This window comes from Zootoca vivipara, chromosome 7 (assembly GCF_963506605.1).
Source record: "Zootoca vivipara chromosome 7, rZooViv1.1, whole genome shotgun sequence".
NCBI lineage: Eukaryota > Metazoa > Chordata > Lepidosauria > Squamata > Lacertidae > Zootoca > Zootoca vivipara.
Window position 1 is genome coordinate 75,475,000 of NC_083282.1, and position 16,036 is coordinate 75,491,035.

Below are 16,036 nucleotides of genomic sequence, written 5' to 3' on the forward strand. Positions count from 1 at the left end.
CCAGGTTGATGGCAGAGAAGTAGAATGAAACTGGCAGGTTGTTATCTGAGTGCTCACACTTTTCCTGCATTATCATATTGAGACTTGGGGCACAATCTAATATATTTTCTGCCCCTGCCCTGCTGCAAAACCCCACATGCACCAAAATCCTTTGCTAGTTCTCTAATGGCTATTTTGCCCGAAACCTCTTCACCCCAAGGCTCTTGTCTTGCCAGCTCTGTTGATCTTTCTCTAGTGTGAGCTTCTCTCCATTTGCAATCGGCTCCAGCTGCGCATTCAGCAATGCTCAGTCAAGGGGGAAATGCTATCAAATGAATAACTCTGAGATAAGGATGATGGCTTATTACTTTATTCGAGGCACTGACTTGTTCCTTACAAATGCAATCCTGCATTTCATACCCACGGCATTACAAACCTTCGCAACACAAGCTAAAAATTAGTCTCCAAGCTAGAAATCGTCCTTCCATGCATAAGTTCCAGAGCTACCAAGATTTAAAGATTCTCTGGAATTACACGGCAAAGAATTGCTAAACTTGCAATCTGTTTTTATCTGTTTTTATCTTGAAAGAAGGCTATTATGGCCAGATACAAAACACCTGCCAAGTGATGATAACTCTGTTGACCACACTGGAAATGTAGCGCAGTGAATCTTCTCCTAGCTCTAGAAATCTCCTAAGCTTGTGCCATAAATGCAAACATTACAATAATAGCTGATTTTATTTTTACCATCACTTCTGTGCCCATGAACCAATTAGCTAAACTTGAGTAGGTGCAATCATAGGATAAATCTTACAGATCTGATGATTATGATGATATCATTATTTTAATACATTTGGCAAAAATGTGATCTCACTTTACTGGACATTCTAATATGATAATCTTGGAATGTATGGGCTGTGATCCTGTGGATGAATGATTCCCCCAAACAAAGCTCATTTGCTGCCTCTTACCTTCCACAGAAGAGAGTGGGGCCCATCTGCCGCTGTTGCATTTTGCTAGCTTTGGGGAACGATTGACAATTTTGGAGATAGGGTGAATGTACTCAAAACTGGGCATATTGTCCCGTCCCCCCAGTGGCTGGTTATTTGCATTTGGGAACAGGCATCTTGTGGATTTGTTCTTACGTGTGCATTCTCTCTGGATTGAAAAAGGAAGGTTTGTTCGCTTGTCTGTTTTGTCAGAACACGGTGCAGGCAGAGCAAACCACCAGCCATTAGCAATGAACAAAGGAGGCAAACAGCAGACAGTGGCACTTAGCAAGAGAACATAACATTCCATAATGTAGCATTAGCCCTCCAAAGGTCAAATAGCGAACCGCCTCCCTATATATATGAGTGCCATTTTGGGCCATGGTGTTTATCTGAAAATCAATTCACTCTGAGCTTTTGAATCTCACAGAAAGAAAGGGTTTCTTCAGGCAGGATTCAACCAATGAGTCTTATCAATGGATGCTCTGAACAAGGCTCCCCTCTCCACCCCCTGACATTGGCCCAGGGGGTCAGGAGAACCCATGGAACATCACACAGCAGGGGGAGAGGGGGGTCGTTCCATCTGACAAACCAAAATGCTTGCACTGGTGGAGCCATAAAAAGAGTGTGACACTAAATCTCTCCCTTTGTTTCTTTTTTTTTAAAATATATTTTATTAATTTTCCAATTAAAACCAATTATATCACATTCATTATTTCAAATTATACACATATATATATCAATCAAACCGAATGTTATGCCAAATCGTCTAAAGAATTTTTTATTTGGGTTCCCATGCTTCAAGAAATTGGGGATTCCTCGCAACCGACCACTGCCGTCTTTTTTCTAAAGTTCAAATCGTCCTCCAAGTTCATAATAATCCAGATCTTCCCCTTACAGTCACATAGATGTTTTCCACTTTCAACCGATTGTTTCCCAGCTGCTGAGATAAATATCAAACGAGGTTTCACAAATGTTCTTTCTCCTGTGTGGGTTAATCAGTCCAGCCTCCCCATAAATCTTCTCAGTCTGAAGCTCCCTGTTGCGTCGAAGCAGCGCCATCTTAAAAAGCTCAGATCACTTTCGTTTTCTCTCATAGCCATGAAGATTAACGATCATTATAGAATTTACAGCTTTTCCAGGCAGAAGACCCAAACATCAAACCATAAACTCTTGGTAAATTAATGGATCTCCTTGCCCTATAGCTGAACTTAGCTTCAGGTCGCTGCTCCAATTCAAAGTGCGTCACAGCTCATAAATCCTCCGAACGCGTCCAGGACTCCTTCCGTCCGACTAGGGGGGGGGGCTTTTCTCATCGGCAACTCCACATCTTTAAAAAATATGCTCAGTAACAACAGTTTATAAAGTTCAACTCACACAGTCTTTTGCTTCTCTTTCACTCCAAACAAGCCAGGACATCGCGTCTGGGAAGGTACGAAGTAACTCATATGAAGAAAAATAAAACTCCATTCCCTTATCGCTCCGTCCCCATCAATCCTTCTTCCAGATGATATACAGCCTTTAACTCCTCTCCCTCAGCAGCATAGATTTCTCAGCAGTAAACAGCGCTTCTTCCCCTCCTTCTGAAGTATGTCCATAGATTTAAGCCTAATTATCTTCTTTAACCATGGAAATCCCCGCCATGCAGATTAGCGTCCGGGAGTCCTGGCCCTCGTAAGTGCTTTTCAGCCCAAGCTCCCCCCACTCCATAAACAGTCGGAGTGGGTCTGGGGGCATCGCGGGCCAGCGGCCCCTCTCCGTAACCCCCGGAGAGGGTAGGGGGTTGCCATTTACTCCCCTAGCAACCGCCAAATTCCTTACGAAGGTCAGAGGGATGGAAAACAGGTCCGCCATTCCTGCCGGCGGAAACCGGAACCTCTCTCCCTTTGTTTCAAAGAAACAAAAGCGGTGCCGGTAGATGGCGAACCTATGACACGTGTGTCAGACATGACACACAGAGTCCTCACTGCTGGCACGCACCCCATCGGCCCATTCACGCTGTTGTTGTTGTTGTTTTCCCCCCATTTGTTCTCCCGCTCCTCCTCACGCTACAGCTTGTCTCCACGCTACAGCTTGTCTCCTTCGCTGTTAAAACCTGGATCCTTTTTTGTTTGTTTGTTGTTGTTGCTGGTAGCCAGAGATTGGGTTTTTTAACCCTTTCTGTGCTGTTTTTTTTGGCACTTTGGCAGACGATGATTGGGTGTAACAGCATTCATTTTTAAACCTGTTCTGTGCAGGTTTTATTTGGTGCTTTGGCAGACTATGTTGGTGCTGCGTGTTAGTTCCAGCAAAGGTATTATTAGTCATTTATTTCTGTTCTCTTTCCCCCCCAATAAAGCGCAGCAGCTTTGGGGCATCCCCCCCCCAAAAAAAAACCTCCAAAACTTTGGTCAGCCAGCTCCCCCCAAAAAGCTCAACAACTCTGGGCACTTTGTGATAAATAAGGTGTTTTTGTTTTGTTTAAATAATTAGTTTTTGGTTTATTAAATACAGTTATATATTACACTTATACATTTTTGTTATTTAAACTATAAATATCGCAAAATTATTATTATTTTTTCTTGAAGTGACACGCCACCCGAGTTATGCTCGGTTTTTTGGCGAATTTTGACACACCAAGCTCGAAAGGTTGCCCATCACTGGTCTAGCAGCACTTCTGTTTCCCCTTTTCTCCCCATGCACCCCCCAAATCTTCTCGATAGGGGCCCCAAATCCTTTGGGACTGATTTTGAGGGCATTTAGGGAGCTACAGGGGAGATGAGGAGGAGGATGCTCTGCTTTTGCTACTGCAAGTCTAAACTTCCTGGCATAGTAAACACAATTCCATCCCCTCCATGGAAGCAATTTAAGATGGCATGGTTGGTTTCTGCTGGCGTCCATTCTTTTTCTTGTGTTTCCTAACAAGTTTCCTGTAGATGTACTGAACTCTCCGGTCTTCTTGGCTGTTGAAAAAGGATGCTGAAATTTTCCGGCACAGCCGACGTGAGTATGTTTCCAAAAATATCATGGCATAAATGATGCAATAGAGGAGCCCAACGGCAAGGACCACAGCTTTGTTGGGAGGGTTTGGCCACCTCATGGGGCAGTTAGCAGAGACAAAGGTCAAATTCTGATGATAGCTCCTTTCAAACGGAGGCAAGGATTGCTCTGTAGAAAAAGCACCGTTAAAAATATATTCCAAAAATGGCACAAAAATCAGCTTCGCCTGAAAGAATAGAAGAGAATGATTCAGTAGAAATACAGAAACTCACACAGAGCATTTAGTATTTCTGAGCCCATGCTGTGGAATGCCTTTCCAGTAGAGATTCAGCAGGGATTCTTGCTTTCCTCTTTCAGATTTTTTTTTAAATGCCAGCAACTGTTTAATCAGCCAGTCACTTTAATGATGATGATGATGATGATGATTTTTTAAGTGTGTTTTATGTTTAATTGTTTTATACTGCCCTGATATTTTCTGATATGGCAGATGGATATTGAAACAGTGGGAAATTACTCTTTGTTATAAGCTTTAAGGTCTTTAGAAAGTTAGTCGTATTTACATGCTATCAAAATCATCTGGACAACTTACTCAAGGCTAGCTCACGAATAGCTACAATCCTAAATCAGAGAGAGATCACTTTTAAAATTCTGTTTTACTGCTAAAACTGAGGTAATTATTATCATCTGTACTTTTCCATATTTCTTTTCCTTCTGGCCTCACTGTTTCCCTCCATCTACAACCACGTCTCATACTCATGCATTTGATGAAGTCTAACCTACTATGCCTTTAAAAATATTGTTAGTCATTTAAGTGTAACCATGCTCTCTGGTGTTGCTTTAATGCTTATAAATAGTAAATCTGTAAAACAGGTTCAGAGGAGTTACTTCTGAGTGAACTTGCTCAGGAAGCTTAGGATTTTGCAAGCTCTCCCACTGATTTCAGAGGGACTGAAGTGAGACGAAAAGTCTCTGGATCGAGGATGCATAAAGTATGTAGTCCTTATGTCTTTCCATGGAAATTGACCAACAGCCAAACTAAGTTAATTGCTTTTCAATAGTTCCAACTACTCTTTAGTTGAAAGTCCTGTGATGCTGCAGCTTAAAAATGTAACTCTCAAGTTTGGGCCCCTATTCTTCTGAAATTGAAATGAGGTGCGATAATACAGGGCCTAATGGTATGGTGAAATGCTGCAGATGACCAGTTCCAATCTGCATTTTCAGGAATTGCATGATGACCTTTTACGTCCCTCCACAGCCTTGTCATCTGAATTAATACAGTGGTGCCTTGGTTCTCAAACTTAATCCATTCCAGAAGTCCATTCCAAAGCCAAAGTGCTCCAAAACCAAGGCGCACATTCCCATAGAAAGTAATGCAAAATGGATTAATCCATTCCAAACTTTTAAAAACAACCCCTAAAACAGCAATTTAACATGGATTTTACTATCTAACAAGACCACTGATTCATAAAATGAAAGCAATAAACAATGTACCGCAGTCACACAATCTATCAATCTATCAATCAGTAGCTGAACTGGGTTCCACACAGTCACAAAAACAAAACAAAAAAGTCGCAAAACCAAAAATGCAAAATAAACAGCAAAAGCAGACAAACCTCAGCGTAACACTCAAAACGGAAGCGTGGCTCTCAAAACAGAAGCATAACGCGCAAAACGGAGCACGTTCGGCTTCTGAAAAAGGTTTGCAAACCAGGTAACACTTATTTCTGGGTTTGCAGTGTTTGGGTTCCAAGTTGTTTGAGTACCAAGACGTTTGAGAACCAAGGAAGGTACCACTGTACCATGTTGTGAATAGCAGGCAGGGTGCATTTTAACCATGCTGTGGTCGTTTCATTTATAATTCTGACTGCAGGAGCATTCAAGCGAAATTTTGATTTGCATCGGCATCTTGCATCCTTTCACTTGAAAATGGCAGGGTAGAGGCTTCCATACTCACCTCATATTTTATCGAGATGACCACTGGCACAACGGGGAACTGGGCGGCTTCAGTCACAGCCGCTTGTGCCAAATGGAAGGCGATATAGTCCGTTGCTATGATCACTAGTGTCAACATGAGCACTAAGGTAAGAAGGAAAAGGTGCATTACACAAGAAAGGAGTTCCTCTCGGGATAGCTTGAATCCTGTGGACTTGATCAGCTTCTTTGGTGAACAAACTAGCAGGTGAGTTGCTTTGTTCTCCCGAGCCAAATCTTCTAGCTTTTTGGTGATGTAAACATTGTCAAAACGGAGATCTGTGAGGTAGCTCTTTAGGTACCAAGCAGACTCAAATATCAGATAGAAGAGGAAGAAGCCAGCAATCACCCGGTTACCCAACAGTATGACCTTCTGGACCAGCACTTCAACTTGCAAGAAATCTTCCTTGATCCCTTGGCTGGCACTGACAATTCTCTGACTCAATAAATTGTTGTTGTTGTGGGTTTCAAACCGGACATGGCCATCCCTAGCTCTCCCTGTTTTGTCTGGCATGTTGTCAGTCACCCGTTTGAGAGCGTCACTGAAGTCCCATGAAGCGTTCCCCAAGAGAACTGTTGAGTTCAGAAGGCTCTCGGAGGAATTCTTGCAGATGCATTTGATGACCTGCAGGATGGTTTCGATGTTGCTCATGATGTTTGGCACTATGTTGACGGCCACAATCATGAAGGTGGCAGACAGGAGCAACCTCCGCCCTTGCTTAGTCCCTAAAGTAGGCACAATTATAGTGAACATGCAACGGATGGGGTGCATCAAGAAGAGGGTCAACAAGGCCAGAAAACTAATGGCTGAAGCAGCTGCAGCAGAGAACTGGAAAGAATATTGCAGTGAGAAAAACATCCAGTTGTAGAAGAGTCCTCCAATGGCTGCAGCAATGCAACAGCACATCAGAAATAGGGATAACAACTGGTTGTGGCTTGATGGCAGAGGTCTGGAGTAAGCAAGCCAAACTTCTGTGGCAAATTCTTGTATCCTTGGGAAGAGAACGTCCTGAGAGTAAGTCCAGACTTCCATCCTGTGTTAATAATGAAAAGATATTCCTGAATGATATGACTGAAACTGCTAATACTTCAGAACCAGCTCTAACTTGTGTTGGAAATGCAAAGAAATAGAAGGAACTATGTACCATATGTGGTGGAAATGCAAAAAGTTAAAGGAATTTTGGGATATAATTTACAATGAGCTAAAAAATGTTTCAATTACCCTTCATCAAAAAGCCTGAAGCCTTTCTTCTAGGTATTATAGGAGTATTTGAGGACATTTTTCATGTATGTAACCACGGCCGTGAGTCCAATGCTGGAAAGGAGATAATACTCTGACAAAAATGGAATGGCAGATGAAATTATTTCAGTATGCTGAGATGGCAAGAATAACAGGGAAAATTAGGAATCATGACGACCAAAAATTAAACAGAGAGTGGGATTAATATAGACAATACCTAAAAGATCACTGTAAACATCTGAAATCTTTGGCAAGCCTTGAATGACTCCTGCAATGTGACATAATTTATGGAAGTAATGGATAAATATAAACTAGACATTATTAATATGCAGTTAATATAGAAATGTAGAGGACCCATGTTGGGATGGAGGGAAGTCTCAATACTTCATTATACAACTTTACTTTATTTCCAACACTTCAGTATTTATTTTGTGTCTATTTCTGATGGAGAAAGATAACTATGATGTCTTTTAAAAACCAATGAAGATTAAAATGCAAAAAGGAGAAACTGCTACTACTTCAAATTTGCCAAATTTCCAATTTCACCGCTCAAGTTTGAACATGAAATTCAAAATCAACATTCAAGTTTTGAATGTGAAGTGTTACCTCTAAATCTAATAGCTTTAGACTGATACGTTTTTATTGTTCCGGGTGGTGTCAAATATGAAATCTAACAAATTGTTACTTGCCAAATTCTGTTGCATTAGTGCCAGCCACTGAAAAACATCCTGCACTGAATGCAGTATATTACTGTGAAATGCTGACATATACTAATTAATATTACATGCCAGTTCTGTCTCCTATCACCCCATAGTATTCAAACACTCCCCACCCCAATACTGTGTTTGTTCTCAGACTTCTCTGAGCAACTCACCCACCCAAGGTCACATAGGACATACATTCGCATGGTATTTCTCTGAAGCAATAAATCAAAACTTCCCTCCATTGCCTCAAAAGCAACAACAAATGCCATTTGTGCTGGTTGCAATCACTTTTTAGCAAACACATTTCCCAAAGCAAGACATAACATAACCATTTTTAATTCTAGGGGGAAATTCTCAATAACAGCTTGATCATTTGGTTTTTCTAGACACAGAGAGATGGATATTTAAGTTAAAGTAGATTCTACATACCCAGGATCATGAAGGTGTCTCCAGGTCCTTTGTAACCACTCTGGCATCCTACAAATTTTCATTTAGTTTTCATATATTGAAAAAATATCTGAAAAGATAATAAAGCTTCTAACCGAATGAGACAGAACCAATAAAGGTAGGCAGTTCTGGACAAAGAGGTGGGTGGGTGTGTTAAAAACAGACACTTGAAGAAGGTTCGGATGAACAGCAAAATCTGGTCTGCAAATGTAACCTAAATATTAATGTGGGACACCTTCTCCTCTAATCCATCCCACCACTGGTGAACATCATGCTGTGAGTTTAATAGTTGTTGCTGTGTCTCTTAAGGAATCTCTACCAGGCTGTATGTATGTGCTGATGGTGCCTGTTTAAAAACCACCCTATACATTGCAAAAGTAAATTCAGAAAAAAAGGAGAAGAAATAATTCAGAAAAGTTCTATTTTTACACTGTGGTTAGACTGGTCACTATGAGCAAACACTGAATCTTGGTGATGAATTTGCTCAGCTGACTTAAACCTCAAAGTGTCTTGCAAACCGTTGGCAGCTGTCCACTGTGAGTTCCAGGTTGACACACATCCCGCAGGGCTGTTCCCACTATCTGAAGCCTGGGATGGAAAACTCAGCTATAGTGAAATTCTGTGTCTACTCAGAAGTAAACCCAAATGAATTAAATGGGGCGTACTTCCAAGTAAGTGGGTTTAGGCTTCCTGTATTACTATGACGGACTGCATTTTAAAAGATTGTTGCCACAAACAGTATTCAGACTTTTACTCTTGGGGGAAAATTGAATCTGCAATTCTTTGGCTGTTTTGAAAAGAAGCTTTTTTTTGAATTTCCCAAGACCTTTGGGTGCTTCTTGCATTGCAGGGGAGTTGGGCTAGATGACTCTTGGGTCCCTTCCAACTCTATGATTCAATGGTTCTTGTGCAAATCCTATTCCCTTCAAGGCATCTTGTGCAAGCAACATCATAATCTCAGGGTAAATGCCCTTCAAGCAGTTTTTCTGTTCTATGATTCTATGATTCTAAAGCAGGTTCCCAGATGTTGTTGGTCTCCAACTCCCATCATTCCTGGCCATTGGCAGTGCTAGCTGGGGCTGCTGGGAATTGTGGTCCATCATCATCTAGAGGGCGAAAGGTTCCCCATCTGCACCCCTAGTGTTAAAGCCATAGGCTATAGTAATGATGGCCAAACTTGGCCCTCCAGATGTTTTGGGACTACATTTCCCATCATCCCTGACCACTGGTGCTGTTAGCTAGGGATGATGGGAGTTGTAGTCCCAAAACAGATGGAGGACCAAGTTTGGCCATCGGTGGGCTATAGGGTGGAACATTTCTGTGCTTCTCTATCAGCATGAAAAGAAGCACAGTTAGTTTTCATAATGCTTCATCTGTGTTAGGGAAGAATAGATACAGAGGTTTTACTTCCCTTAATGACACCTCCTGTCCTCTCCAACCCGCTGTCTCCTACTTCTGACTCACATTCCTGCCTCTGACTCTATTACCATTCATTAAGAAATAATAGGGGGGAGAAGCATGATCAGACTGCCAGTCATAGATAGCCCTGAGTAAGAATGACAACAATTCTGTCATTCTACTAAAAATACTTATTTGGGCGACTATAATTGAGGTTTGCCAGAAACAGGGCTTTTTTTTCTTTAAAAAATGTTTAGGGGTACTCTCATTTTGACTCAAGAAAACCACAATTTTATACTTCAAATCGGGAAGAATAAATACAGTAAATGGACAAAAGTACAAAGATTCACAAAATGTTTAGGGGTATGTGTCCCCCTGTGTCCCCCCCAGAAAAAAAGCACTGGCCAGAAACAATTTCCCATACTCCCAATTAAAAACAGCACAGTTCTATATCATATTTGTGTAGTCTTTCAGACCTATCATAGATGTCAATCATCATAGTGGTGGCAGAGAGAAAGAGAGAATACATTAATCAAATCGATAATATATCATTCCCTCAAATAATTCCAAGAAGTATTCCCAAATGTTTGAAAAAGCCTTTTGAAAGTTTGTTGCCTGTTTCATTTTCTCCAGTTCTAACAAACATATTGGCTTTCTGCAATGTCCGTATTTATTTTCTTCTGCCGTGGACCAACATTGCTATCGATGCTTTTTACGGCTTGTATATTGTTTACATTCTGCACTTCCTTTTACAATGGAAAGTTTCTTTACTGCCTCACAGTATTTACTTTCAAGAAGACAGAACAGGAAACTTCAAGTTTTGTTAAGGAAGTGAAAGAAAGAAAGAAAGTTTTAGCTATCCCATTAATTTTCATTATGAAAACCCCATTCACTTAGTTATTCATTTAAATTGCATTCATTTTTATTCATTTGTGTCATTCCATTTGTTTCCTATGCCTTTCAGTGGGAGACCCAGATGCTCTTCTGCTGCCTGCAACTTCTGTGATTCCCACCCAATTGGCACAAAAGATTCAGATAGTTTGCTACCTCTCCAAGGGAATTTTTCACCTGCCAAATTTCAGCCAAAATGGAAAGGGCTCAATTTTATAGGTGCATTAAAATGGCATGCTAAAAGTGCATGCATGCATGTATTGGATATGCACACTTCTTCAAAAACCAACACACAGGCTATCAGCTTTAATGAAGTGGAGAAAATATTCCTGGCACACATACATAGTCACCAGAATATCTGCAGCCCCATTACTCACAAAGGAAGGAGTAGAAGTGTGTGTGGGGAAGGAAGGGACAGACAAAAGCTTTCCAAATTCACCACTTGCCATGGGTGGGACAGAGAGCTCTGAACTGGTGCAATGAAACTAGCATCACTCTATGGACAGAGGCCAGTGGAGCTGTCCATAGTGGGCAGAGGGACATACTGACTCATTCAACCCACCCACCCCAGACACAGGACATCGGTATTGGGTTAAAACAGGCCACAACATTGATCAATTACAGGTGTAAGCAGGCTTTGGCAAAGGCATTGGGCATGTATCTGGAATCAGCCAGCTCGCCTTCTGATTGGTCAGTAGGCTGGGTCGACCTTTGATTAAGGGTCACTTTATGACATACATCAAAACAGGATGATCCCTTCAGAACCACTATTTGGAAGGGTGCTATGACCCATCAGTCCCTGTGTGGGCTCCCAGACATAGATATCACTTCCTGGACCCCTTTAGTGGCTCATCTAACCCCTCCCCCTCCCCAAGCATGCCCCCCCAAACTGCAAATAACACAGTAAGCACAAAAGAATAGGACAGGTATGGGAATAGTGAGGAATGGCTTGGAAATACTGAAAGGAATGGTAAATAGGTGACTGAGTGGGAACTGTTTTGGAACAAAGACAAAAAAAGGTATATAAAAAGGTAAAGGACCGCTGGATGGTTAAGTCCAGTCAAAGGCGACTATGGGGTTGTGACGCTCATCTCGCTTTCAGGCCGAGGGAGCCGGCATTTGTCCACAGACAGCTTTCCGGGTCATGTGGCCAGCATGACTAAACCGCTTCTGGCACAACGGGACACCATGATGGAAGCCAGAGCACACGGAAACGACGTTTACCTTCCTGCCATAGCGGTGCCTATTTATCTACTTGCACTGCCGTGCTTTCAAACTGCTAGGTTGGCAGAAGCAGGGACAGAGCAACGGGAGCTCACCTCATCGCGGGGATTTAAACTGCCAACCTTCTGATCAGCAAGCCCAAGAGGCTCAGTGGTTTAGACCACAGCACCACCCGCAGAGCAGCAGAGGAAAACACTCAAGCCCTCTTTAGTCATTCACAAACTCTGTGAGAATTGTGCAAGAGGAAAAAGCATGTTCATCCCACCTCCTCCATTGCACCCCGTGTCCTGTCTGTAGCAAGGGAGCCTGCATGCCCCTGTTCGCTGTACACCTATGTATTGCTGTGGACACTTGATGGGTGACAAAGCATGAGCATCTACTTGCAGATGGTCTTTATCAGGACACCTGTGTAGCCAGGAGTTCCAGGCAAGCTAGTCATCACAAAGATGATGCACATCACTTCATGTGCATACGGTATGTAAGGCAGTTATCTTTACAGGGCTAATTTCACTTTCCACATTCTCTTTCTTCCACTCCTTAAGGTAAAGGTAAAGGGACCCCTGACCATTAGGTCCAGTTGTGACCGACTCTGGGGTTGCGCGCTCATCTCGCATTATTGGCTGTGGGAGCTGGCGTACAGCTTCCAGGTCATCTGGCCAGCATGACAAAACCGCTTCTGGCAAACCAGAGCAGCACACGGAAACACCGTTTACCTTCCCGCTGTAGCGGTACCTATTGCACTTTGACGTGCTTTTGAACTGCTAGGTTGGCAGGAGCTCGGACCGAGCAAAGGGAGCTCACCCCGTCACGGGGATTCAAACTGCCGACCTTCTGATCGGCAAGCCCTAGGCTCTGTGGTTTAACCCACAGCGCCACCCGCGTCCCTTCTACTCCTTACATCCCACATAAACTGCCTCTGCTCTAGGAGGAAACCAAGGCCACTGACTGAGTCACAAACTTGACATTTGAAACTCCTTTGTAACTCCGGCATGTGTTTCTTTCTTAGTGACAAATGAACATGACAGGCCCCATTTGTTTCAATTTTCCATTCGTTTGGAAGTAATACATTTGAAGTAGCTATGCATTTGCCAATGTGCAGGCCAAGCAACTTGGAAGAAGAATGCTGCAGAGGTAGGTGCAAAGTATGGTCAAACCTCCCCAAAGGAACAGCCATCTCCTTGCACCCCACAACTGCTCCAACCCCCTCCAAAAAAACCAACACCCCAGTTTCTTTCACCAGAATCATGCTGCCTGCAGTTGCCATAGAAATTGTTTCATTGGGCACTGCTTGTGGGGATTTAGATAACCACAAGTATGAAATTGGGAAGCGTAGTTTGTTAAGAGTTCTGAGCTCTCATGCAATTCCCAGGGAAGAGGAATGGAATGGATCGTTAACTAGTTCTTTTGACATATTTGTAGGCTTGAGATGGGGAGAATAGAAAGGGAGGTGGAAAACCCGAAGAGGGGAGAGCTAAATAATTATTTTAGAATTTACAGGCACTTTCAAGGGCAGGCAATTGTAAGGCAATTGCAGTGGCTTCTCTTTGCTTTATAAACACCCCTCTTTTTTATTATTAAAAAAGGTTTTACTGCTATGAGAAGGCAGCAGAGATCCCATCCTGATCATGGACCATTCTTGCCCCTCATGCATCTTAGGAAGGGCCCTTTCAGTTGCATGGCAGAGGGGGTGGAATGGCTGTACAGCAGTGGTTTCACGCACCCACCACTGGGGATGGGCAAATCTCTCTATTTCTCATTTTTCCAATCATAAGTTCAGTTCTCCCCATTTCCACATTGTGAAAAAAAAAAATTAAGTGTTCATGAAAATTCATTAGCAATTTTGTGTGAATTTCGCAAAGCAGCTTCCCTAATAGCAGTGGCAGATTTGTGGCTTTCAAATTTTGGCAGTGCCCAGTGCAACACTAAAATTTGATAGCCCCCCCCCCCGGCACCTCTCTCCTTCTGTTCCACATCATTTTTGTAGCTCCCTCTCTGCTCAATGCCCATTGTGGACGAACCAGTCGCTCTCCCCCTAAATTCTCCTCTGCTAATATGATGCATTTCTGCATGTTATTTTCAGCAATAGATGCATTTTTATTCACACTTTAACCTAGTATATGTACTTTTGTGGACAGTTATTGGCTGGAGAACTGCACTGAAAATTCAAAGATGTGTGAATACTCAGGATGGCAGTGTATTTCGGCCCCAAGTGTGAATTAGGTAGATCTGCCTTTAAATGTGAACTGTATCAAAGCTCTCCCCCATCTCTGTGCTCAAGGGGATTGATGTCATAAGAATTAAGGTGACCTGGGAAAATTGCATTTCCCAGACTCCCGGGTGATTGGCACAGTGTTCCAGATGACAGGGAGGGAAGTTTTGCACCAACACCTCCGCTGAGACCTTCCCACAGCTGCTATCAGGTAAGTCAACAGGGAGAGGTTTCATGGTGTGGGGGTTTGTATGGAAGGTGCAGTTGACAGCAGATTGAAAGGGAGGGAGGCAGAAGCATAGGTATTCCATCTCTGATTCAATCCATATAGTAGAAGGCTATTGTGGATGGATATTGCTCTTGTCACAATGAAGGCTATTCCATTAGTACAATTTAGCCGGAGTAGGCGGGTGGCACTGTGTGAGTTCCCCCCCCCCCAGCTCCTGCCAACCTAGCAGTTCGAAAGCATGTCAAAGTGCAAGTAGATAAATAGGTACCGCTACAGCGGGAAGGTAAACGGCGTTTCCGTGTGCTGCTCTGGTTCACCAGAAGTGGCTTTGTCATGCTGGCCACATGACCTGGAAGCTGTATGCCGGCTCCCTTGGCCAATAATGCAAGATGAGTGCCGCAACCCCAGAGTTGGTCATGACTGGACCTAATGGTCAGGGGTCCCTTTACCTTTACTAGAAATTATCAAGATTTTGCCTCTGTGGAACCATTTCCCCTGTCAAATGTGTGTCCCAGGCTTGTGGTTTTGAATTAAAATGCTGCTCAACTTTATTCAATATGGTTTTTTGATAATGAATTACTGTTCTCTTTGTTCACATACTCTGTCCTGCTGTGACATTTTTGTTCAGAGCAATTTCCTTTGCAATTTCTTTGGACATAAATCTTCCTTCCTGCTTGCTTCCACACCACCACCAAGCATCCCAGGCATTTTATATTTTTTTAAAAGCAACTCACAGGGAATTGTCAGAGGCAGAACTTGACACGGCTGAGCCCCAGGAAGTGTTTTAAATGTCAGCTCCTGAAACAGTGATAGCAATGAAGAAAGTAATTCTGAACATATTCAGAGCATTTCTAGCTCATCTTTACTGGGCAAGAGCAGCCAGTGCCCAACACCTTTGGATAAGGGAATAAGGTTTGCAGGTCCAAGGATTTGACTTCGGGTTAGACTTGAAGCCCAGAAGCTCTGCCATTAGGGGATGGAAGTCTCACAAAACCAGGCTGCTAAACATCCTCACAGACAAAAAGATGCATCAAGGATGGTTTCAAAAGAGCAAATTGAATCGATCTGATTTCTCTTTCTAAAAAAGCATATAAGCAATTCCTGGTGGGTTTCCAATAGAATATGAATAACTTCAACAGAGTGAAAAGGGGTTAAATATCCACCAACCCAAGGTGTATAAAACCAGCCTGCATGGATCATTCACTGAAACAGCTGGTTCAAAACAATGCATCTTTAAGCCAGGCACCATATTGCTACAGGATGTTGCACAAACCATGAGGCTAGATGGATTTTTAAAGGCTAGTGCAGGCATCCCCAAACTTCAGCCCTCCAGATGTTTTGGACTACAATTCCCATCATCCCTGGCCACTGGTCCTCTTAGGTAGGGATCATGGGAGTTGTAGGCCAAAACATCTGGAGGGCCGCAGTTTGGGGATGCCTGGGCTAGTGTATGTATGCGAGATAGATACTTATTTTGTTCTACTTGATCCCTCCTCTTTAAAGGTGAGGAAAGGCCTGCAGCCCAGCGGGAGAGCACGTGCCTAGCATGCAGACAGTGCCAAGTTCAATTCCTGACATCTCTAGGGTGGCCGCTTATGCAATAGAGGAAGAAAAGGTAGTGATGGAGAAGGAGAATGTGGTAGAGGTGGAGGAGGAGAAGCATTACCCCCAAAAAGGGGGAAAAGAGGGCATAAGTTTGCTTTAAATGTGCATGTGCTGATTAAAATGTATGCATGCAAATTTATAACTATAATATATAAATAGGGGCTGCTGCTG

General features: G+C 42.9%; 1 protein-coding gene across 1 annotated transcript; it reads right to left on the reverse strand.

Moving 5' to 3' along the window:
* Positions 1-3,813: 3,813 nt before the first annotated feature.
* Positions 3,814-6,951, reverse strand: OCSTAMP (osteoclast stimulatory transmembrane protein). The gene is made up of 2 exons (XM_035122138.2): positions 5,902-6,951; positions 3,814-4,173 (listed from the first exon to the last, which is right to left on the reverse strand). Exons 1-2 carry the CDS (start codon positions 6,949-6,951, stop codon positions 3,814-3,816), a joined length of 1,410 nt encoding a protein of 469 aa, XP_034978029.2.
* Between the last annotated feature and the right edge of the window lie 9,085 nt (positions 6,952-16,036).